Source organism: Symphalangus syndactylus, chromosome 2, assembly GCF_028878055.3.
Source record: "Symphalangus syndactylus isolate Jambi chromosome 2, NHGRI_mSymSyn1-v2.1_pri, whole genome shotgun sequence".
NCBI classification, from domain to species: Eukaryota; Metazoa; Chordata; class Mammalia; order Primates; family Hylobatidae; genus Symphalangus; species Symphalangus syndactylus.
Window position 1 is genome coordinate 16,457,387 of NC_072424.2, and position 25,800 is coordinate 16,483,186.

At 44.6% G+C, this 25,800-nt stretch overlaps 1 protein-coding gene and 1 long non-coding RNA gene across 17 annotated transcripts in view; one reads left to right on the forward strand and one right to left on the reverse strand.

The window, feature by feature from the left end:
* On the reverse strand, nt 1–24,544 carry LOC129465227 (uncharacterized). Its single transcript, XR_008651915.2, has 3 exons — nt 24,432–24,544; nt 2,619–2,694; nt 1–759 (listed from the first exon to the last, which is right to left on the reverse strand). It is a non-coding gene; the product is annotated as an uncharacterized lncRNA (long non-coding RNA).
* Nucleotides 22,821–25,800, forward strand: part of ATE1 (arginyltransferase 1) — a 193,219-nt gene continuing 190,239 nt past the window's right edge. For 8 of the 16 annotated variants that reach the window (XM_055246887.2, XM_063625316.1, XM_063625365.1 and 5 more), the window contains exon 1: nt 22,821–24,251. In XM_055246887.2, the coding sequence (XP_055102862.2) occupies nt 24,167–24,251 (85 nt within the window). In that variant the 5' untranslated portion in view covers nt 22,821–24,166. Of the gene's footprint in view, nt 24,252–24,510; nt 24,784–25,800 lie in introns of those variants that run through there. The other 8 variants (XM_063625296.1, XM_055246940.2, XM_063625347.1 and 5 more) reach the window with 6 other exon arrangements.

The following is a 25,800-nucleotide window of genomic DNA, read 5'->3' on the forward strand; positions in this document are numbered from 1 at the left end:
TTAAAAAAACCAGGGAGTATATGTTTTATTGCATTAATGATTATATAAGTATGCTAGTCTAAAAAATATAAAAGAATTTAAACCTTATTTTTTTCTAGTTGACTTCTCAAAAATGGTGGCATACTCAAGAGCTCCCTTCGGAGTGGTTTCTTAATTTCACCCTCTTTTTTTTTTTTCTCAATCAGAATCATCACTTTCCTAAGTGCTTTCTGGTAAGGTTGCAAAACTGGATAAGCTGTGACCCATTCAAACTCTTTCACATTCTCTTTTTCCACTTGAGATTTTAGGAAAGATGGAACGGGGCTGGAGCGCTTCTGAGCGTGTCTTTGCTCTGAGTTCTCTCCCTCAGATCATTTGGTCTTGATGTCCCTTCATCTGTTCCTTTGTCCATGCCACCTTGTGCTTACTGGTTTTAGTTTTGTGTGTTTTCTGAATATTTTCATGCTTTCCATCCTTTTCCAGTGTTAGTATTTTCGGGGAAAGTATTTCACTGGGAATTCGTTGAGGGAGCAGTTGGTGTTTGTGGTCCCTGAGGCCTCTGGTTCGTTCAGCCCGGTGTATGTGTGTGTTTATAAGACTCAGTTCCCTCTCAGGCACTAGATAGTCCCATTTTTTAGTATCTTCTGTTTTCTCACTTTGTGGTCTCTTTTCCTCTTCCTCTATTTTAGTTTCCCATTTTGGAACCATATTGTATTTCCATGCTTTTTCCATCATCATTTATTGATGCTATTGATAGTAGTATGCCTCTGCTTTAGCAAACTGGAAATCAGAAGACACGGCCTTAAGTTTATGAAGTGTTTCATTCTCCTGCTGAAACTTGTGGACTAAACAGTTTCCTCACTTCTGAAGAATGGACACCATCTAGGCTGGGCGCAGTGGTTCACGCCTGTAATCCCAGCACTTTGGGAGGCCGAGGCGGGTGGATCCTGAGGTCAGGAGTTTGAGACCAGCCTGGCCAATATGGCGAAACCGCATCTCTACTAAAAAAGAAAAATTAGCTGGGCGTGGTGGTACATGCCTGTAGTCCTAGCTGGTTGGGAAGCTGAGGCAGGAGAATTGCTTGAACCTGGGAGGTGGAGGTTGTAGTGAGCCGAGATAGCACCACTGCACTCCGGCCTGGGCAACAGAGCAAGACTCCATCTCAAAAAAAAGAATGAACACCACCTAAACCCTTATGAAAGGGAAGTATTAGAACATTTTAAGTTGGATGTCCTTTATTCTATTTCCATGGTACAGATCTAAAACTCCTACACCATGTCCCAGTTAGGGACACTTTTTTTTTTCCTAGATGGAGTCTTGCACTGTCACCCAGGCTGGAGTGCAGTGGTATGATCTCAGCTCACTGCAACCTCCGCCTCCTGGGTTCAAGCGATTCTCCTGCCTCAGCCTCCTGAGTAGCTGGGACTACAGATGTGTGCCACCATGCCCGGCTAATTTTTGTAATTTTTAGCAGAGACGAAGTTCCACTATGTTGGCCAGGATGGTCTTGAACTCCTGACCCCAAGTGATCTGCCCGCCTCAGCCTCCCAAAGTGCTGGATTGCAGTTGTGAGCCACCACGCCCAGCCCCACATACCTCCTACACTCTCCTCCCGCAGTGTTCCCTCCTACCTGAGGACTTTGCCATAGCCTTCCCTGAGGAATCAGAAGCAGTCCCTCGGGAGCTCCTCCCTCCCCGCTTCCAGAACCACCACCTTGCCTCTGTCCCAACTCTGCCTTCCTGCCTTTACAGAGGAAACACTGCCCCTACGCCTTTCCAAAGCCAAGCCTTCCACCTGTGCTTGTTGAGCTTCAAGACTCAATTTTGCAATTATCAGATTCCCTTTCCTCAAAATCTCCCTGCTGCTGGATCACTCCCACCCACATACAAATAGGCTTCAGTATATGTCATCTTTAATGAAAGAGGAAAGCTCTTCCTCTATTGTACCCCCTGCTCCGATTTTTACCCGCCTTTTTTACTCCTCTTCACAATATAATTTGAGTAGTTACCTGTGATCCTTCTCCATTTTCTCACCTCACCTTTTCTCCTCAATCCACTTTTGCTGGGTTTTCATCCGCCACCCCCTTTTCCCCCCACTACTTCACTGACTGCTCTTGTCTAGGTCATCACTGGTTTCTTTTTTCTTTTTTTTTTTTTTTTTTCAGACAGAGTCTTGCTCTGTCACCAGGCTGGAGTGCAGTGGGCGTGATCTCGGCTCACTGCAACCTCCGCCTCCTGGGTTCAAGCGATTCCCCTGCCTCAGCCTCCTGAGTAGCTGGGACTACTGCGGTCCTTATGTAGACCACTCTTCAATTTCAGCTTAAACGTCACTCCCTCAGATCTTCCACAAACTCTCTCAGAGAAAACCTTATCCTTCCATGACACGGTAATTTATGCTGTTTGTCTAATATCAATGCTCCTCACTAGACTAAGCACCCCTTTGAGGGTGCAGGGGTGGTTTATTCTCCGTTCAGCGCTGTCCGGCCAGCACCATTGGTGCTCACTGAACCAAATGCTGAACTAAATAGGCAGAGAGCACTTTCCCTCAAAACACTTGGGCCCCTTCTACCTCAGGGATAAGCTTTTTATGATGATTATTATTATTGGCTCCAAACTCCATGGTAAATGTATTTCCTCACCTGAATCTTCTTTTCTAATGGGGAATAGGAACCTACTGCAATCTGAGGGTCTTGAGTATTTTTAGCTCAGGCCAATCTAGAAGATCAAAAAGAGAAATTATACCAGGATTTGGAGAAAGGTTTCAGGAAACATGCTCTAGTATGAATTATATTAGGGAGTTGATTTGGGACACAATTTCCATGTATAGCAGAAGGCATTTCTCTCTGCCAACAGGCAGGACTGCACTCTGATAAAAGAATAAACAAGGAGAGCCACATTTTGTTTGAGGTTGAAACTGTCAGAAGTACCTTTATATTAACACTGGACAGAGAAGACCATATTGCTATTTCAAATATCACAAACCACTGTTTTTGTATATTATTGCTAGGACAAAGAACTTAGCTTTGATGAGAAAAGTTTTCAAAGTCGGTAAGTACAAGAAAACAAGCAAAAGTTGGTATGTACATTTTAAGTGGAGTTATGTGCAAAGTTATTAGCAAGCAATATAATTTATAAGCTGTCATTAATTTCCAACAACAGCTATCTAACATCTTTCATGATTCTTGTCAAAGGTTTACATTTTAAACTAGTAATAAAACTGTATGACAAAATTTTTAAAAAATTTAATGCAAAAAAATATAGCTGAGAAATAGTTACTTAGGATAGAGAACAGTCATGTTTAAGCATCCTGGAGACCTCTTCTTAATCTGATTAGTAAATAGGTTCTATGTTTAACAACCAGCATTATAAATATTTTGGTTTCTTTGGCTTCTGTTAGCAAAATAAGGGAAAGATTTTGTAAGACAGAACTGGAAAAAACAAAAGACTATTTGTCTAGTAAGTATTAATAAAGCTAATTTCTTAAAAAGACAGACTCATAATACTGTTTTATATTTTTCTTTTCTAAGAAGTTCTTATATTGTTTCCATAGCAACATTTATTGAGTTTAGTATACACTAGGCATTACACTATGAACTTAAATGGATTATTTTACTTAGGCTTCCAAACAATCTTATGAGATAGGTCTTTATTATCCCCTAATCTTAGCAAAGGGACCGAGGCTATGAGAGGTTTCATGACTTGTCAAAGGCCCCAGGAGTAGTTTCAGAGTCAAGATATGTGCCTACATGACTCCAGAGCTCATCATTTTCATCCTTGGGCTATACTCATTCCCAGATTGAATATTCTCTTGCCCAAAATAGCAGAAAAATAATACCTACTGTTCCTCTGCACTCAGCCTCAACCATTCTGAGTCTGTCACCAAAGACTCAGATCCTGTTTGTTGATCCTTCGCTAGTCCCGTTCCACTTCCTCCTCGTAGCACCTTGAGTCACTGCCTCATGCTGTTCTGACGCCTTTTGCTTCCACCATTGCCCTATCAATTGCCAGCTTTATGTACATCTTTGCTCCTCTCTCTCCAACTCTGTGTCTGCTCTCCCGTGTTCTAATCACTCATCCTCTATTCTGCAAAGCACTGTTTTCCAGACATTAAAGTTTCTGACCCTCTTTCAGACTTTCAGCTACCTACTGTTGATCCTTCAGGATGCCTTGGGCTGATTTCTAAGGCAACCAGAAGTAGTCACAAGCTTTTCTGTGTGTCATCGCTATCCTAGACTGAGACTACTGTGAGGCAGTATGTGAAGACATAGTGTGGTTGGCAGGGAATGGGCTTCACTCAGTGTAAGCTGGGCTGAATGGTCAGAGAGAGAAGCTAAAAGGGGCTGTGTTTTAACAGACACAGGCATCCCATCTCAGTGCAGAGAAAACAATGTAAAAGGCAATGAAAGCATCAGATTTGCTTTTCTTTGGCCTATATATTGAGTATTCTCCATGGAAATGGAATCAGTGTAAACCCTTGGAGAGGCTCCTGTATGCATATTCACAGTAGTTGGAGAAGGCTGGGTGAGTGGGCAATTGGCTTAGTCATGTGGCCTCATCATCACTTAGCTGGGGTGTCACTCAGCTAAATACTAATGCTGTGGAGGTTTTAGCTTTAACACACTTTAACATATTTTTAGTCACATATTATTTATGTTCATAACTGGTCATTAAAGATAGGAAGCAGGCCGGGCACGGTGGCTCACGCCTGTAATGCCAGCACTTTGGGAGGCTGAGGCGGGTGGATCACAAGGTCAGGAGTTCGAGACCAGCCTGGGCAATATGGTGAAACCCTGTCTCTGCTAGAAAATACACAAATTAGCCAGGCATGGTGGTGCATGCACATAGTCCCAGCTACTCGGGAGGCTGAGGCAGGAGAATTGCTTGAACCCGGGAGGCGGAGGTTGCAGTGAGCCAAGATCGTGCCACTGTACTCCAGCCTGGGCGACAGAGTGACATTCTGTCTCGAAAAAAAAAAAAAAAAAAGTAGGAAGCAAAAAAGGTACCAGTGTTGAAATGTTGAAATACAAATGAATGAAAATGATTCTGTATATTCACTTCAAGATACTCTCTACCATGTATGCAAGCTGCATTCATCCAAAGTCATCATGTAGCCCAATGAGACATCTCTAGTTCTTTAAAACAGATGTGAAAAGGAGAAAATACAGTAATTAATTACCTGGATTCTTACTTAGGAATTAAATCTGTCCCTCTCAAAATGTGCCATGTGCAGAGAAGTGATTCAGACTGTAGCCCAGCCAGATGTGGTGGTTTATGCCTATAATTCCAGCACTTTGAGAGGCCAAGCGGGAGGGTCACTTGAGCCCACGGGTTCAAGACCATCTTGAGCAACATAGTGAGACTTATATTTCTACAAAAAAAAATTTAGGCCGAGTTCGATGGCTCATGCCTGTAATCCCAGCACTTTGGGAGGCTGATGCTGGTGGATCACCTGAGGTCGGGAGTTCGAGACCAGCCTGACCAACATGGTGAAACCCTGTCTCTACTAAAAATACAAAATTAGCCGGGCATGGTGGTGCATGCCTGTAATCCCAGCTAGTCAGGAGGCTCAGGCAGGAGAATCGCTTGAACCCAGGAGGCAGAGGTTGCAGTGAGCCAAGATTGTGCCATTGCACGCCAGCTTGGGCAACAAGAGCAAAATTCCATCTCAAGAAAAAAGAAAAATTTAAAATTGGCCAGGCTTGGTGGCATGCCTGGGGTCCCAGCTACTTGGGAGGCTGAAGTGGAAGGACTGCTTAAGCCTGGGAGGTCAAGGCTGCAGTGAGCTGTGATTGTGCCACTACACTCCAGCCTGGGCAACAGAGTGAGACTCTGTCTCAAAACAAAAACAAAAACAAACACCCAAAATCATATTCATAAATAGTTATAAAAAGTAAATACATGGCCGGGCGCAGTGGCTCACGCCTGTAATCCCAGCACTTTGGGAGGCTGAGGCGGGCAGACCATGAGGTCAGGAGTTCGAGACCAGCCTGGCCAATATGGTGAAACCCCATCTCTACTAAAAAATACAAAAATTAGCTGAGCATGGTGGTGCGCACCTGTAGTTCCAGCTACTCGGGAGGCTGAGGCAGGAGAATATCTTGGACCCGGGAGCCGGAGGTTGCAGTGAGCCAAGACTGCGCCACTGCACTCCAGCCTGGGCGACAGCATGACACTCTGTCTCCAAAAAAATAGGAAGCAAAAAAGATACCAGTATTGAAGTACGAATGAATGAAAATGATTCTGTATATTCACTTCAAGATACTCTCTACCATGTATGCAAGCTGCATTCATCCAAAATTATTGTGTAGCCCACTGAGACATCTCTATTTCTTTAAAACAAATGTGGGCCAGGTGCGGTGGCTCATACCTGTAATCCCAGCACTTTGGGAGGCGGAGGTGGGCGGATCATCTGAGGTCAGGAGTTCAAGACCAGTCTGGCCAACATGGTGAGACCCTCAACTCTACTAAAAATACAAAAAAGTAGTCAGGCGTGGTGGTGTGCGCCTGTAATCCCAGCTACTTGGGAGGCTGAGGTGCGAGAATTGCTTGAACCTGGGAGGCAGAGGTTGCAATGAGCCAAGACTGTGCCACTGCACTCCAGCCTGGGCAACAGAGCGAGACTCCGTCTTAAAAAAAAAATGTGAAAAGAAGAAAATACAGTAATTAATTACCTGGATTCTTACTTAGGAATTAAATCTGTCCCTCCCGAAATGTGCCACGTGCAGAGAAGTAATTGAGACTGTAGCCCAGCCAGATGTGATGGTTTATGCCTATAATCCCAGCACTGTGGGAGGCCAAGCGGGAGGGTCACTTGAGCCCAGGGGTTCAAGTCCATCCTGAGCAACAGAGTGAGACTTCTATCTCTACAAAAAAAAATTTAGGCCGGGCTCGGTGGTTCACGCCTGTAATCCCAGCACTTTGGGCGGCCAAGGCCGGCGGATCACCTGAGGTCAGGGAGTTCGAGACCAGCCTCACCAACATGGAGAAACCGTCTCTACTAAAAATACAAAATTAGCCGGGCATGGTGGCACATGCCTGTAATCTCAGCTAGTCAGCAGGCTGAGTAGTCTCCTGTTGGTGAGCCAAGATCGCACCACTCACTCCAGCCTGGGCAACAGAGTGAGACCCTGTCGCAGAAAAAAAAAAAAAAAAAAAAAAAACCCAAAAAAACCACTCAAAAACCCAAAAAAACAAAACCAAAAAAACTATAGCCCCCAAAATAATATTCATAAATAGCTATAAAAGTAAACACATGGCCGGGTGCGGTGGCTCACGCCTGTAATCCCAGCACTTTGGGAGGCCAAGGCGGGCAGATCACGAGGTCAGGAGATTGAGACCATCCTGGCTAACACGGTGAAACCCTGTCTCTACTAAAAATGCAAAATATTAGCCGAGTGTGGTGGCGGGTAGTCCCAGCTACTCAGGAGGCTGAGGCAGGAGAATGGTGTGAACCCGGGAGGCAGAGCTTGCAGTGAGCGGAGATCACACCACTGCACTCCAGCCCGGGCAACGGAGCAAGACTCTGTCTCAAAACAAAACAAAAAATTAGCTAGGCGTGGTGGCGCGTGCCTGTAGTCCCAGCTACTGAGGAAGCTGAGGCATGAGAATTGCTTGAACCTGGGTGGCAGAGGTTGCAGTGAGCCGAGATCACGCCACTGCACTGCAGCCTGGGCAACAGAGTGAGACTCCGTCTCAATTAACAAACAAACAAACAATACGTGTATTTTATGCTTTAGAAAAGAATTTCAAACATCAGGTCATGTAATGGTTCAAAAGCACTAAATTACATTTCATTCTACATTTTATATTAACTTGATCTCCAAACCAAACATAACACCATTTTAAAATTGATAAAAACCATGTCACTCAGATTTCAAACTCATGTGATATTAATTCAGCCAAAATTCTTATACATCTATGACCTGATGGGACCATATGATACCACAAGCCCCTTTCATTCATTGACTAAGAGTCAGGCATTGTGTGAAGTGCTAAAAGGCAGCATCTTACTTATCCTCATGTGAAAAAAGAGAAGCCTCTTATTTGATAAAGAAAAATATGCAGTCCTGAGTGTAAACCTCCCTTTAAGTAATCAGCTTAAATTAAAATAACACTTATATAAAGAAAATCACATGTACCTAAAAGTACTTTTTATTTAAGTACTATGTTGTAAATTGTTTCTCTTTTCTGATAAGAGAAACTAGATCGGAGAAAGAATATTTTTAAGCCAGTAAAATAAACAGAACTTTTCTGATAGTAAATCAGGTAGAAAGAAACTATGAGCAAGACTAGGCTTTGCTCTGTAAGTGAAAGACTGCCTGAGTTGTGAAGAAAATGACTCTGCTCTTCACACACCTAAATTTTAATTCTTCATAAAAAATCATGAAATGTGTTTAAATAGTTATGGGAAATCCTAGCTCATGGAGAAGACGGTGGTGATTGAACGGAAAGGGTTGTTAACCACTTCTCACATAAAGTGAACTTGATATGAACTTCACAGTAAAATGCAAGAGCAACTTTTGGCATTGGAAACAGCGCCTTGCCTGCTGTCTCCATTTTGCAGAAGTCTGAGTGCGTCTAATGGCATCTAAACACCAAACACGGACCCCTCCAACAATCCTATGTAATAGGATTATCATCCCCATTTTACGTATGGGGAAACTTTAAGAGAGTTAAGTGACATGTTTTTTTTTTTTTTTTTTTTTTTTTTTGAGACGGAGTCTCGCTCTGTTGCCCAGGCTGGAGTGCAGTGGCGCGATCTCGGCTCACTGCAAGCTCCGGCTCCCGGGTTCACGCCATTCTCCTGCCTCAGCCTCCCGAGTAGCTGGGACTACAGGCGCCCGCCAACACACCCGGCTAATTTTTTGTATTTTTAGTAGAGACGGGGTTTCACTGTGTTAGCCAGGATGGTCTCGATCTCCTGACCTCGTGATCCGCCCGCCTCAGCCTCCCAAAGTGCTGGGATTACAGGCTTGAGCCACCGCGCCCGGCCAAGTGACATGTTTAAGGCCACAAAGATGCTAAATGGGAGACTGGAACTTAAACACCAATGTCTAAAAACAAAGCCTGTGATCTCATGCATATGCCATCCCACACAACCTTGGAATATCAAAGGAGTGGCAACAGTCTACTTTTGGTGAATTTACAATCCAATTAGGCGGGATAGAACTATATGCAAATATATCACAAGTGTAATACAGGGGTAAAAATGCATTGCTTACATATTGAGAGATAACTAAGGGCTGCAGTCTTTAATGTGAGGTGGAACTGAAGACGGAGGCCTTCTTGGAAAAGGAAGTGCTTCTTGAAGTAGATTGAGAGCACAATCTGAGGAGAAATGTGGGAATACTCCTGAGACCAGCCAGGAGATGACTAAATCAAACTGGCTGTTAACAAGAGGAAGTTACACAAGCCAGAGTACCATATACACAGGGGGATGCTGGAAGCCAGAATATAGAGTACAGTATGGGGAAGGGACACTGAAGCCAGGATGTGATGTAGAGGAATCTTGATGACTTTCCAAAACAAATAAAGACTCTAAAATGCTGTTAATAGCAAAGTGATTAAAAAGAAGAGATGCTTGATAAAAGATCCTGAAACCATAGGGCCTAGAAGCAGAGACAGAGAACTGGGCTGGTACACTAGAGGTGCAAGAACCTGGTTCTAGACCAGCACTGTTCAACAAAATTAGAATGTGAGTCACAGATGTAATAGAAAATTTTCTAGGAGTTTAAAAAAAATAAAAATAAATAGGTGATTTAGTTTTAGTGATACACTTTAACATAGTATATCCAAAACATTGTCAATCAACATGTAATCAACATACAAAGATTTACACTGTTGTTCTTTAATCAACTTTCTTTTTTTAGAGCAACTTTAGGTTTACAAAAATATTGACTGAAAAGTACAGAGAATTCCTACATACCTTCTCCCCACAAGTTCCTCCTATTATAAACATCTTGTATTAGTGTGGTACATTTGTGATAACTGAGGAATCAATATTGATACATTAACTGAAGTCCATAGTTTACATTAAGATTCACTCTTTATCTTGTACCTTACATGAGTTTTGACAAGTATATGACATGTGTCCATTATTATTGTTTCATACAGAACAGCATCACTGCCCTAAAAATCTCATGTCTCTACCTATTCATCTTTCCCTCCCTCAATACCCTGAACCCCTGGCAACCTCTGATCATTTTACTGTCTCCAGAGTTTTGCGTTTGCCAGAAGTCATATAGTTAGAATCATATGGTATGTAGGCTTTTCAGATTGGCTTCTTTCCCTTAGCAATATGCTTTTAGGGTTCCTTTATGTCTTTTCATGGCTTGAGAATGGCAAGCCAGCTCATTTCTTTTTATTAGTGAGTAACATTCCATTGTATGGATGTGCCAGTTTGTTTATCCATTCACCTCCTGAAAGACATTTTGGTTACTTCCAAGTTTTGGCAATTATGAATAAAGCCACAATAAACATTTGTGTGCAGCTTTTTGTGCGGACATAAGTTTTCAACTGCTTTGGGTATATAACAAGGAGCATGATCACTGGATTGTATGGTAAGAGTACGTTTAGTTTTGTAAGAAACTGCCAAACTGTCTTCCAAAGTGGTTGCAGTGCATGTTGCCTCACCATCAGTGATATATCAGAGTTCCTGTTGCTCCACATCCTTGCTAGCATTTGGTGTTGTCAAATTTTAGCCATTCTAATAGTTGTGTAAAGGCATCTCATTGTTGATTTAATTTGAAGTTCTCTAATAACATGTAATGCTGAGCATCTCTTCATATGTTTATCTGCCATCTGTTTATCTTTAATTGTCTGTTAAAATCTTTTGCCTGTTTCTAATTTGGCTGTTTGCCTTTTTATTGTTAAGTTTTAAGAGTTCCTTGTGTGTTTTAGATACCTGTCCTTTATCAAATATATGTTTTGCAGTTTTTTCTCCCAGTCTGTGGTTTGTCTTTTCATTGTCTCAACAGTATCTTTTTTTTTTTGAGATGGAGACTTGCTCTGTCACCCAGGCTGGAGTGCAATGGCGTGATCTCGGCTCACTGCAACCTCTGCCTCCCAGGTTCTAGCGATTCTCCTGCCTCAGCCTCCCAAGTAGCTGGGATTACAGGCGTGTGCCACCACACCTGGCTAATTTTTCTATTCCTAGTAGAGGCGGGGTTTCATCATGTTGGCCAGGCTGGTCTCAAACTCCTGACCAGGTGATCCACCTGCCTCGGACTCCCAAAGTCCTGGGATTACAGGCGTGAGCCACCATGCCCGGCCAACAGTATCTTTCAGAGAGCAGAAAGTTTTAAATTTTAATGAGGTATTACTTAATTTTTTTTCTTTCATGGATCATGCTTCTAGTGTTGCATCTAAAAAGTCACCACTAAACCCAAGGTCACCTAGATTTTCTCCTATGTTATTACCTTGGAGTTTTACAATTTTGCATTTTACATTTAGGTTTATAATCCATTTTGAGTTAATTTTTGTACATTGGATGTAAGGACTGTGTCTAGACGTATTTTTTTTTTTGCATATGGATGTCCAGTTCTAGTGCCATTTGTGGAAAAGACTGTCACCTTTCCATTGAATTGGATTTGCTCCTTTGTAAAACATCAGTTGGCTGTATTTGTATGAGTCTATTTCTGGGCTCTCTGTTCCATTTATCTATCTGTTCTTTCACCAATACTACACTATCTTGACGACTAGCTTTATAGCAAGTCTTGAAGTCCAGTAGTGTCAGTCCTCCAATTTTGTTGTTCTTCAGTGTTGTTTTGGTTATTATGAGTCTTTTGGCTGTCCATATAAACTTCTGAATGTTTGCTGATATTCAGAAAATGACTTCCTAGGATTCTGACTGGGACTACTCAGAATCTGAAGATCAAGTTGTAAAAAACTGATGTGTTAACAACATTCATCTTCCTTCAACGAACATAGATTATCTCTTCATTTATTGCATTCTTTATTTCGAGGTTTGTAGTTCTCCTCACATAGATACTGTATTGGTCCTTTCTCATGCTGCTGATAAAGACATACCCGAGACTGGGCAGTTTATAAAGTAAAGAGGTTTAATTGACTCACAGTTCCACATGGCTGGGGAGGCCTCAGGAAACTTACAATCATGGCAGAAGGAACCTCTTCACAGGGTGGCAGGAGAGAGAATGAGTGTCCAGCGAAGGGGGAAACCTCTTATAAAACCATCAGATCTCATGAAAACTAACTATCACAAGAACAGGATGGGGGAAATCGCCCCCCATGATTCAATTATCTCCACCTGGTCCTTCCCACGACACGTGGGGATTATGGGAACTACAATTCAAGATGAGATTTGGGAGGGGACACAACCAAACCATATCAGATATTAAACATATTTTGTCAGATTTATATTTATTTCTTTTTTCGTTGCTAATGTAAATGGTATTATTTTAAATTTCAAATTCTAACTGTTCATTCCTTTTTTTTTTTTTTTGAGACAGGGTCTTGCTCTGTCGTCCAGGCTGGAATGCAGTGTGCAGTAGGGTGACCTTGGCTCACTGCAACTTCCACCTCCTGGGTTCAAGTGATTCTTGTGCCTCAACCTCCCAAGTAGCTGGGGATTACAGGCACATGTCACCACACCTGGCTAATTTTTGTATTTTTAGTAGAGATGGGGTTTTGCCATGTTGGCCAGGCTGGTCTTGAACTCCTAACCTCAAGTGACCTGCCTGCCTTGGCCTCCCAAAGTGCTGGGATTACAGGCATGAGCCACTGTGCCTGGCCTGTTCATTTCTTTTTTCTTTTTCTTTTTTTTTTTGAGACAGCATCTCACTCTGTCACCCAGGCTGGAGTGCAGTGGCTTGATCTCAGCTCACTGCAACCACTGCCTCCTGGGTTCAAGTGATCCTCCTGACTCAGTCTCCTGAGTAGCTGGGATTACAGGCATGTGCCATCATGCTGGGCTAATTTTTGTATTTTTAGTAGAGATGGGGTTTCACCATGTTGGACAGGCTGGTCTCAAACTCCTGGCCTCAGGTGATCTACCTGCCTCGGCTTTCCAAAGTGCTTGGATTATAGATGTGAGCCACTGTGCCCAGCTAGCCTGTTCATTTCTGATATATAGGAAAGCAATTTATTTTGGATATTAACAAGGCTGTATCCTGCTACCTTGCTGTAATTGGTCATTAGTTCCAGGAGGCTTTTTTTGTTGTTTCTTTGGGATTTTCCACATAGACAATCATATCATCTGTAAACAAAGACAGTTTAATTCCTTCCTAATCTATGTACCTTTGTTTCCTTTTCTAGTCTTAGTACATTCACTAGGACTTCTGCTAAGACATTGAATAGAAATGGTGAGAGAGGACATCCTTGCCTTGTTCCTGATTAAGATCAGGAGATATAAGATCATTTTTTAGGAGAAACCACCTAGTTTCTCACCATTAAGTATGATGTTAGCTGTAAGACTTTAGTAGATGTTCTTAAATTGAGGAAGGTCTCCTGTATTTTAGTTTGCTGAGTATTTATCATGAATGGGTATTGAATTTTGTCAAACGCTGTTTCCATATCTATTGATATGATCATATGACTTTCTTTCTGATTTGAGATGATGGGCTACATTAATTGCTTTCCTAATATCGAACCAGTCTTGCATACCTGGAGTAAATCCTACTTGGTGGTGGTGTATAATTCTTCCTATACATTGTCAGATTTGGTTTTGGTATTAGAATAATGTTGGCCTCACAGAATGAGTCAGAAAGTATCCCCTTTGCTTCTACTTTCTGGAAGAGACTATAGCTAACTGGTATAATTTCTTCCACAAATGTTAAGTAGAATCTACTAGCGAACGCATCTGTGCTTGGTGCTTCTGTTTTCAGTCATTAATCATTCATTAAATGTCTTTAATAGATATAGATGTATTCAGATGATCTTTTTCTTCTTTGGTGAGTTTTGGCGGATTCTATCTTTTAAGGAATCCATCAATTTCCTCTAGGTGGTCATATTTGTGGGCACAGAGTTTTAATTATATCCCTGTTTATTACTCATGGATAATGGATAATAAAGGTCCATGGATCAGTAGTGATGGTCCCTCTTTCACTTCTGATACCAGTAATTAGTCTTCTCTTTTTTCCTTAACCTTACTAGAGGTTTATCAATTTTATTTCACAGAACCAGCTTTTGGGTTCACTGATTTTCTGTACCCATTTCCCCTATTTATTTGATTTCTACTCCAATTATCATTATTTTTTCTGCTTATTTGGGATTTGGTCTTTTTCTAGACTTCGAAGGTCAAATATTGATTTTAGATCTCCTTTTTAAAGAATGCATTTACTGCTGTACATTTCCCTCTAAGCACTGCTTTTGCTAAATCCCACAAATTTTAAGTTGTGGTTTCATTTTCATTTAGTTCAATATATTTATTTTTTTCTTTTCTTTTTTTTTGTGTGTGTGTGTGATGAACTCTCGCTCTTGTCCCCCAGGCTGGAGTGCAATGGCGTGATCTCCGTTCACTGCAATCTCCGCCTCCCAGGTTCAAGCGATTCTCCCACCTCAGCCTCCCAAGTAGCTGGGATTACAGGCGCCTGCCATCATGCCTGGCTAATTTTTGTATTTTCAGTAGAGACGGGGTTTCATGTTGGCCAGGCTGGTCTGGAACTCCTGACCTTAGGTCATCTGCCTGCCTCAGCCTCCCAAAATATGGGGATTAGAGGCGTGAGCCACCATGCCCAGCCTAGTTCAATGTATTTCTAAATTTCTCTTGAGATTTATTCTTTCACCAAAGCATTATTTATAAGTGTGTTGTTTAATCTCCAAGTATGTTGGAATTTTCCAGCTGTCTTTTTTTTTTTTTGAGACAGGGTCTTGCTAAGTTGCCCAGGCTGGGCACAAGTGATTCTCTGCCTCACTCTTCCGAGTAGATGGAATTATAGGCACACACCACTGTGCATGGCTAATATGTTATTAATTTCTAGTTCAATTCCATTGTGGTCTGAAAGCAGACACTGCAGGTTTTCTAGTCTTTAAAATGTGTTAAGCTGATTTTTTTATGGTCCAGAATGTGGTCTACTTTAGTGAATGTTGTGAGCTTGAGAAGAAACTCTTAGGTGAAGAATCCTATAGATGTCAATTAGATCTAGCCAACTGATGATGTTATTTGATTCAACTATGTTTTTACTGATTTTCTTCCTGGTAGATGCATCAATTACTGACAGAGGGGTGTTGAAGTCTCCTACTATAATAGTGGATTCATCTATTTCTCCTTGTAGTTTTATCAGTTTTTGCCTGATGTAGTTTACCACTCTGTTGGATGGTGTACCCACATAAAGGATTGTTATGCCTTCTTAGAGAATAGACCTCTTTATCATTATGTAATGCCCTTCTTTATTCCTAATTTTCTTTACTGTGAAGTCTGTTTTTTTCTGAAATTAATATAGCTACTCTAGGTTTCTTTTAATTAGTGTTAGCATGGTATAACCTTCCTCATTTATTTACTTATTTAACTTTGAAACAGGGTCTCTGTTGCCCACGCTGGAGGTCAGAGGCGTGATCATAGCTCACAGCAAGCTAAACCTCCTGTGCTCAAGTGGTCCTCCCATCTCAGCCTCCCAAGTAGCTGGGACTACAGGCGCACACCACCAGGCCCAGCTAAAAACATTTTTTTTTTTTTTTTTTGTAGAGACAGGGTCTTGCTATATCGCCAGGGTCTTGAACCGCTGGCCTCAAGCAATCCCCTCTTTGGCCTCCCAAAGTGCTGAGATTATAGGCATGGGCCACAATGATTGGCCCATCCTTCTGCTTTTAATCTAAATGTGTCTTTAAATTTAAGGTGGTTTTCTTGTACACAACATATAGTTGGGTTTTGTTTTGCTTATTCATGCTGACAGTCTGTTTTTTAACTGATGTCTGAGATCACTGACATTTAAAGTGATTATTGATATAGTTGGATTAATATGTGCCATGTTACTTTTTTTTTTTTTTTGAGACACAGTCTCATTCTGCTGCCCAGGCTGGACTGCGGTGGTGCAATCTCAGCTTACTGCAACCTCTGCCTCCTAGGTTCAAGCGATCCTCCTGCCTCAGCCTCCCGAGTAGCTGGGATTACAGGTGTGTGCCACCATGCCTGGCTAATTTTTGTATTTTTAGTAGAGACGAGGTTTCACCATGTTAGCCAGGCTAGTCTTGAACTCCTGGCCTCAAGTGATCCACCCACCTTCGCAGATCAGTCAGAGTGGGAGAAACTATAGGGAAAGGAGCAGGCCTTCTTTAAGGTCAGAAGGCTCTGCATAGCTTCGGGGGAGAAAGCTGAAGGCAGCTGTTCTCTAACCCCGAGGCAGAGGGCAAGGAGTATGTGCAAGGGAGTGAAGGGGAAGTTATCTTGGTCAGGCTTGTGTGTTTGAAGTTGTCCAGAAACTGACCTTTGAACATCTGCACAAGGTTCCCTGAAAGGGGAACAATAAATGTTAATTATCCACAGATTGTGTTTGCTCCAGGCTTTCGGCACCGTACCTGCACTGAATAAAAGCAAGCAGCTCCAGCTTCTCGGGGCTGCACTCTGGCCACTTGAGCTGGGCAGTGCACTAGCTGCTCTTACACTTCATGCCAGTGTCTGAGTACTCATTTCATCCATTGGTCAGCCAGGGTCTGCGGGACAGACCTGGCATGCCTTAGTCTCCCGAAGTGTTGATATTACAGGCTTGAGCGAAGTGTTGATATTACAGGCTTGAGCCACCGTGCCCGGCCCATGTTACTATTTTCTTTTTTCTGCTCTTGTTCTTGGTTTTTTTCTTTTTTTTTCTGTTCCACTCTTTTTCAGCCTTCTCTTTTTTTTTTTTTTTGAGACAGAGTCTCACTCCGTTGCTCAGGCTGGAGTGCAGTGGCATGATCTTGGCTCACTGCAACCTTCGCCTCTTGGGTTCAAGTGATTTCTCGTGCCTCAGCCTCCCAAGTAGCTGGGATTACAGACGTGCGCTATCATGCCCGGCTGATTTTTCTATTTTTAGTAGAGATGGGGTTTCACCATGTTGGGCAGGCTGGTCTTGAACTCCTGACCTCAGGTGATTCGCCTGCCTCGGCTTCCTAAAGTGCTAGGATTACAGATGTGAGCCACTGTGCCTGGCCTGCCTCTTCGGGTTTTAAGTTAAGCATTTAATATGATTTGATTTTTCCTCCTCATTTAGTCTATCAAATGTTTTTGCTTTTTAATTTATTTTTAAAATTATTTTCATTTATTTTAACTTTTTATTTCCATAGTTTAAATGGTTGCCCTTGAGTTTGCAGTATACATTTTTTTTTTTTTTTGAGACGTCGCCCAGGCTGGAGTGCAGTGGTGTGATCTTGGCTCACTGCAACCTCCGTCTCCTAGGTTCAAGCAATTCTCCTACCTCAGCCTCCCAAGTAGCTGGGTTACAGGTGACTGCCACCACGCCCAGCTAATTTTTGCATTTTTAGTAGAGATGCGGTTTTTCCACACTGGCCAGGCTGGTCTCGAACTCTTGGCCTCAGGTGATCTGCCCGCCTCGGCCTCCCAAAGTGCTGGGATTACAGGTGTTAGCCACTGCACCCAGCCTGCAGTATACGTTTATAACTAATCCAAATTCTCTTTCAAATAATACTATACCACTTTATGAACAGCACACAAGTACCGTATGACAGAGTATTTCCATTTATTACCTCCCGTCCCTTATAACATTGCTGTCATTTATTTCCATAAGGTTCAATGATCATACTACTTACCCATAAGCTGTAATTACCAAATACACGTTTTTTTGTTTTGTTTTGTTTTGTTTTTTAAGATGGAGTCTCGCTCTGTCGCCAGGCTGGAGTGCAATGGTGAGATCTCGGCTAACTGGAACCTCCACCTCCCAGGTTGAAGCGATTCTCCTGCCTCAGCCTCCTGAGTAGCTGGGACTATAGGCACGCACCACCATGCCCAGCTAATTTTTTTGTATTTTTAGTAGAGGCGGGATTTCACCATGTTGGCCAGGATGGTCTCGATCTCTTGACCTCGTGATCTGCCCACCTTGGCCTCCCAAAGTGCTGGGATTACAGGCATGAGCCACCATGCCTGGCCCAAATACAAGTTGCTATTATTTGTGGCCAACTGCTGTTAGATCAATTAAGGTTAAAAACATTTTTACCTCCACTTATTCCTTCTCTAATGCTCTTCCTTTCTTTATGCAGATCTGAATTTCTGAGCCACATTATTTGCCTTTTTTTTTTTTTTGAGATGTAGTCTTGCTCTGTCACCCAGGCTGGAGTGCAGTGGTGCGATCTCAGTTCACTGAAACCTCTGCCTCTCAGGTTCAAGTGATTCTCATGCCTCAGCCTCCCGAGTAGCTGGGTTTACAGGTGTGTGCCACCACCATGCCCCGCTAATTTTTTGTATTTTTAGTAGAGACAGGGTTTCATCATGTTGGCCAGGCTGGTCTCAAAGTCCTGAGCTCAGGTAATCCACCTGCCTCAGCCTCCCAAAGTGCTAGGATTACAGGCGTGAGCCACCGTGCCCGGCCTATTTGCCTTCTCTCTGAAGAATTTCTTCAAAATTTCTTGGAAAGCAGGTCTACTGGCAACAAATTCCCTCCATTTTTATCTGAGATAGCCTTTACTTCCCTTTCACTTTTGAAGGATAATTTCTCTGGATATAGAATTCTAGGCTGTTTTTTGTTCTTTTAATATTTTTTAAATACTTCACTCTCCTCTCTCCTGTCTTCCATGGTTTCTGAAGAGTGGTGTGATGTAATTCTTATTGTTGCTCCTCTATATGTAAGGTCTCTTTTTTCCTCTGGCTTCTTTCAAGATTTTCTCTGATTCCTGGCACCTTATATATATGATACACCTATGTAGACTTTTTGGCATTTGTGCCTGCTTGGTGTGTTCTGTACTGTTGTAGTTTTAAAATTCAGATTAATTAGGGTCAGGCGCGGTACCTCACGCCTGTAATTCCAGCACTTTGGGAGGCCAAGGCAGACAGATCACCTGAGGTCGGGAGATTGAGACCAGCCCGACCAACGTGGAGAAAGCCCATCTCTACTAAAGATACAAAATTAGCTGGGTGTGGTGGCACATGCCTGTAATCCCAGCTACTTGGGAAGCTGAGGCAGGAGAATCACTTGAACCCGGGAGGTGGAGGTTGCGGTGAGCTGAGATTGCGCTATTGCACTACAGCCTGGGCAACAAGAGCAAAACTCCATCTCAAAAAAAAAAAATTAATTTAAATAAAACAAAAAAATTTAGTTCCCCAGTCACACTAGCTACATTTTAGGTGCTCAACAGCCACATGTGGATAGTATCTACCACACTGGTGGCCAGATCCAGATAGTTGAGGAAAGGAGATCAATCTAGGGCTCCTGACAGTGAGTGGCCTGCAGAGGAAAGCACCTCCTGGACTCTGCTGGCACCTGAGGCACCCTGCTGCTCCTGTTCACCTCCCTGCCTCTGCTCATACAACCCAATCCTGCTTCCTGGAGTGTCCCTCCTCTCTGTCCTCAGATTATCTTTATTTTACCCTTTTTTCTCTGCCTTAACTTAGGTCCCATCTACTTACAACACCTTTAGAGGGAAAGGAGAATGTGTTTTACTTTATTATCTTTAAGAAACATGATCTAAGCCTGTTGTCACCATGTGAAGATCCTTCACATCACCAGGACCTAGTGCCGAGCCTCACACTTGTGGCTTTGTAGACTCAATATTAACATCTGATAACATAAAAAATGTTAATGGGGGCCGGGCACAGTGGCTCATGCCTGTAATCCCAGCAGGATTGGGAGGCTGAGGTGGGGGGATCATGAGGTCAGGAGTTCGAGACCAGCCTGGCTAACATGGTGAAACCCCGTCTCTACTAAAAACACAAAAAATAGCTGGGCGTGGTAGCACGCGTGCCTGTAATCCAATCTACTCAGGAGGCTGAGACAAGAGAATTGCTTCAACCCGGGAGGCGGAGGTTGCAGTGAGCCGAGATCGTGCCATTGCACTCCACCCTGGGTGATGAGAGTGAAACTCCATTTCAAAAAAAAAAAAAAAAAGTTAATGGGACTGAAAAATTTTTTCATCACCATGTTATCATCAAGTAAGAAAATGAAAAGCAAAGACAACTGTCTATTGCTAGCATCTCATAAACAGAACGACATTCTAATAGTGTCCTCCATTTTCCCCCAAAAAAGAGGAAACTAAATGAAGCTATGTATTTTTTTTCATGGAAGACAAAAAAGTTGTCTCTGACCTTCAGCAAAATAGACATTTAGGAACTCACACAGTTACAAACTTAATATTTGTTTATCTCTTTTCCATTTTGATTTCTTTTATCTTTATTACCTTTTCTCCCTCCAAATGTCTGTTAGTAGTTGTTTAACCTTGGGTAAGTTATTTAGCCTCTCTGATCTACATTTCCTAACTTGTGAAGTTGCTACAAGAATTAAGGGAGTTAACACATATGATGGCCGGGCACAGTGGCTCACCCCTGTAATCCCAGCGCTTTGGGAGGCCAAAGTGGGCTGAACTCCCAAGCTCAGGAGTTTGATGCCTGCCTGGGCAACATGGTGAAACTCTGTCTCTACTAAAAATACAAAAATTAGCCAGGCATGGTGTTGTGCACTTGTAATCTCAGCCACTTGAGCCCAGGAGGTTGAGACTGCAGTAAGCTTTGATTGTGGCACTGCATTCTAGCCTGGGTAAGAGTGAAACTGCCTCAAAAAGAAAAGACACGCCAGGCGCAGTGGCTCATGACTGTAATCCCAGCACTTTGGGAGGGCGAGACAGGAGGATCACCTGAGGTCAGGAGTTTGAGACCAGCCTGGCTAACATGGTGAAACCCCATCTCTACTAAAAATAAAAAATTAGCCAAGTACGGTGGTGCACTCCTGTAATCCCAGGTACTCGGGAGGCTGAGGCATGAGAACTGCTTGAACCCAGGTGGCATTGGTTGCAGTGAGCCAAGATCATACCACTGTACTCCGGCCTGGGCAAGTGTCAGAATCTGTCTCAAAAAAAAAAAAAAAAAAAACAAAAACAAACAAACAGAAAACAAAAAAACACCACATATGCCTAGGACTTTGGATATTCTCATTATTTTTCAAGGCTGGCATGTCTTGAAGTGCTCTGGCTGAGGTTAGTGCAGGACTTACGATAAGGCTGAGGCTTTAGAGGGACAGAAGTGAAGTGGGACAGGAATATTAAGACCAAAAAGCCTCTTGGTCCACCTTCTGTCCAGAGCATATTCTGCTGTCTTTCTGATGCATTCCACAGGCTTTGCTTTTGTTCAAAATGAGAGCCGGTTTGGGAAAGGACTGGGATTGATGAAGCTTGACTTAAGAACATGAATACTGAGATACAGCATGCAGCTTTCAAGCTTAAGAAGTGAGAGGAACGCCTGAGAAGCTGCTGGATATTACACGGCTACTCCTTAGGTGCCTTCCGATTGTGGGAGGCAGAAGTGATGCTTGGCAGTATTAACAAGTGTGGGGAAAAGAAAGAGAGATCAGACTGTTACTGTGTCTATGTAGAAAGTAGACATAAGAAACTCAGTTTTTTTTTTGAGATGGAGTCTCGCTGTGTCACCCAGGCTGGAGTACAGTGGCGCAATCTCGGCTCACTGCAAGCTCTGCCTCCTGGGTTCACGCCATTCTCCTGCCTCAGCCTCTCCGAGTAGCTGGGACTACAGGCGCCCGCCACCACGCCCGGCTAATTTTTTGTATTTTTAGTAGAGACGGGGTTTCACCGTGGTCTCGATCTCCTGACCTCGTGAGCCGCCCGCCTCGGCCTCCCAAAGTGCTGGGATTACAAGCGTGAGCCACTGCGCCCGGCCAGAAACTCCGTTTTGTTCTGCACTAAAAGAAATTCTTCTGCCTTGAGATGCTGTTAATCTGTAACCCTAGCCCCAACCCTGTGCCCGCAGAGACATGTGCTGTGTTGACTCAAGGTTTAATGGATTCAGGGCTGTGCAGGATGTGCTTTGTTAAAAATGTGTTTGAAGACAGTATGCTTGGTAAAAGTCATTGCCATTCTCTAATCTCGAGTACCCAGGGACACAATGCACTGTGGAAGGCCGCAGGGACCTCTGCCCAGGAAAGCCAGGTATTGTCCAAGGTTTCTCCCCATGTGATAGCCTGAGATACGGCCTTGTGGGAAGGGAAAGACCTGACCGTCCCCCAGCCCATAAACGGTCTGTGCTGAGGAGGATTAGTGAAAGAGGAAGGCCTCTTTGTAGTTGAGATAAGAGGAAGGCATCTGTCTCCTGCTCATCCCTGGGAATGGAATGTCTCGGTGTAAAACCCGATCATACATTCTATTTACTGAGATAGGAGAAAACCGCTTTATGGCTGGAGCTGAGACATGCTGGCAGCAATACTGATCTTCGCTGCACTAAAATGTTTGTGTAAAGTCAGACATAAATCTGGCCTATGTGCACATCGAGGAACAGCACCTTTCCTTAAACTTATTTATGACACAGAGATCTTTGCTCACGTTTTCCTGCTGACCCTCTCCCCACCATTACTCTGTAGTCCTGCCACATCCCTGTCACCGACATGGTAGAGATAGTGATCAATAAATACTGAGGGAACTCAGAGACCAGTGCTGGCGCGGGTCCTCCGTATGCTGAGCGCTGGTCCTCTGGGTCCACTGTTCTTTCTCTATACCTTGTCTCTGTGTCTTGTATTTTTCTCAGTCTCTCGTCCCACCTGACGAGAAACACCCACAGGTGTGGAGGGGCTGGCCCCCTTCAACAAGTCACCAGGCCACCAAGAAACCTCCTTCAGCTAGGTACATATCCAACACAGGCCCTTGGGGTCAAGAATGTCAAAACTCACCTCAAAAATTTATTTCTATTTCTCTGAGTTTCATTTCACTTTTTTAAACACATCACTTTAAAAACTATTGCATCATCATCTTTATTGTTGACTGGGAAAACTATGAGGACAGACGAGCTTAAATTATCTGTGCACGCAGAGGAAAAGATAAGGCATATTACCTTGTTGGAACTCTTTTTTTTTTTTTTTTTTTGAGACGGAGTCTCGCTCTGTCGCCCAGGCTGGAGTGCAGTGGCGCAATCTCGGCTCACTGCAAGCTCCACCTCCCGGGTTCACGCCATTCTCCTGCCTCAGCCTCCTGAGTAGCTGGGACTACAGGTGCATGCCACCACGCCCGGCTAATTTTTTGTATTTTTTAGAGACAGGGTTTCACCATGTTAGCCAGGATGGTCTCGATCTCCTGACCTTGTGATCTACCCGCCTTGGCCTCCCAAAGTGCTGGGATTACAAGCATGAGCCACTGCACCCGGCCCTGGAACTCATTTTTTAAAAATTTTTTTTGAGATGGAGTCTTGCAGTGTCGCCCAGGCTGGAGTGCAATGGCGCGATCTCAGCTCACTGCAAGCTCCGCCTCCCTGGTTCACGCCATTCTCCTGCCTCAGCCTCCCGAGTAGCTGGGACTACAGGCACCCACCACCACGCCCAGCTAATTTTTTGTATTTTTAGTAGAGTCGGGGTTTCACGTGCTAGCCAGGATGGTCTCGATCTCCTGATCCACCCGCTTCGGCCTCCCAAAGTGCTAGGATTACAGGTGTGAGCCTCATTTTTATATTTTGCCCTAGACTGTTATTCCTTAAGAAATCTTCCTTAAAATAGTGGTTGCAAAATGGAGGCCCATGGGCTGGATTCAGCCTGTAAAAGTGTTTTGTTTGGACTGTAGAGTTAAAAAAAAAAACCCTGTATTTCCAGCATCTCTTATTAAAAATTGTATGTGGCACCGGACTTATAGTGGTACAAGACAGCAACTGTCTCTACCTGACAGTTGTTTCCCTTAAAAGCCGTTAAGAGTTCCTTAATTTGCGAACCCTCGCCATTCACGGAATACCTGCTTGTGTTCTTATATCCAGGGCACTGGAGTGCGTGCCAGCTGGTCTGGAAGCAGCTCCAGCAAGTCACCTACACGGTGGCCAGGGGCGGCCTGAGAGGGTAACTTTCAATCCGAGACACGCCGGGAATGACTTTGGGATAATCACAACCTCCGGTCCTCAGTTTCCTTACCTGTGAAATGGGGCTGATAACGCACAGCTGTGGGAAGCACCGGCCCAAACGCGGGGCTTGGGGGCACGACCACCATCCCCGCCCACGGGTCCCCGCGCCAGGCCTCGCTCTCTACCCCTCCCGCCGCGGGCCCCAGCGCTTCGCTGAGGTCGGCCCCGGGCGCCGAGAGGCGTGGTCGGCCCCAGCGGACCCTCGCGGCGGCCATGGCGTCGGTGGTGGAATACAAGGGCTTCAGGGCCGGCTACCACTGTGGCTACTGCGACTCCAAGGAAGGCAAAGCGTCCTGCGGTGAGTGTTCCCGACGCCGGAGCTGTCGCGGCCGCCTCTCGCCCAAACCCTGGCGCGGCCGCCGCGCCCCGGACAGGCCCTCGGCGGGGAAAGAGCAGGCTCGCACCCCGACTCCCGCTTCCCTTCCCCTCTCGACTGTCCCCATCCTGTTTCCCTTCCCGCTCCGTCTCTCCGCCTCACCCTCACTGACGACGGCGGCCCCTTATGGAGAAGGAATGGAAATAGTGGAAAGCTGCCCTCGGTCAAGATGGCGCGGGCGGCGTCAGCTCCAAGAGGCGCCCGGCCGGCTGTGCCTGCTGGCGCCCGAGTGGCTTCGCGCGAGCCTCGGGGGGCTCCCGGGCGGCGCGCTGCATTGTGGGGTGGCGGCGGCGGCGGCGGCGACTGCGACGCGGGGCCGGGTGGCTGAGCGTTCGCGGGGCCGAGGCCATGGCTTTCTGGGCGGGGGGCTCGCCCAGCATCGTGGACTATTTCCCTAGCGAGGACTTCTATCGCTGCGGCTACTGCAAGAACGAGTCGGGCAGCCGCTCCAATGGTGAGCGAGCCGGGCCGGCGGGCGTGGGAAGCCGGGTGCCCGGGTCTCGGGATCCTGGGGTCTCCCAGCGAGGACGCGAGGGGACCGGAGCACCTGGGTGGCCCCAGTGCCACGGCCGAGACGGAGGGGGCCCCCTCGGGAGGGCCGCGGCGCCGGCTTAGCGGGGCAGCTTCGCGGTGCCTGTTCTACAGGAAAATCCCAACCGGTGCCCGGACCCTCGAAATCGTGGTGGTCTCCCCAGAGTCCGGAGACGGACGCCCGTTTGGGGTGGATTGTGTGAGGTGAAGGACGGCGCGCAGTGCCAGGGAACGCCCCACAGCCGTAGTTAATGGCCGGGGCTGACCGGTGGTTGCTGCGGTGGGAGCGTCCCGGGAGCGAGGGCGAAACGCGGTGCAGAAGGAGCTGTGGGTGTGCACACAGGTGCCGGTCATGTATGAATCAGACGTCCCTGGACGAATGTACAGGATGAGCCCCTTGCATCTCTGGGTTAAAAAAAAAAAAAAAAAAAAAGACAAGAAACTGGTGACCGCGGTCGCTACCGGCGAGGGATTCTGTTTGTCCTGATCTGTTTGAAATTTTTACGATTTGCTTATATGCCGTGTCTTCCCTCCACCCACCCGGACGACAGCAAAGCCAGCCCAGAAGTTTGTTTTGTTTTTCCATCGTGATTCAGATTTCTTTGGGGGAGATTTGTTGTTGGTAAACAAGACATCATGTTTATTTCCTCTCTTGCCATGCATTGGCCAATATAGAATGTAGAATTATTTTAATAGAACAGTCTAGCTTTGTGGAAAACGAGATTCGCATGAAAACATACAGGCATTTTCCATGAAAAAGGTGTAAGTGGGAAATGATTTGGTCGATAACGGTGTGTGCATTTGCTCCTTCATTAAAAGTGTTTATTAAGTGCTTCTTGTGGGCAGCGATTTTGAGTAGACAGTTATGCAATCATTAGAAGTGAGAATTATGAAGACTAAATGGAAAAATGCTTCCAGTTTGGACTTAAACGGAGAAAAG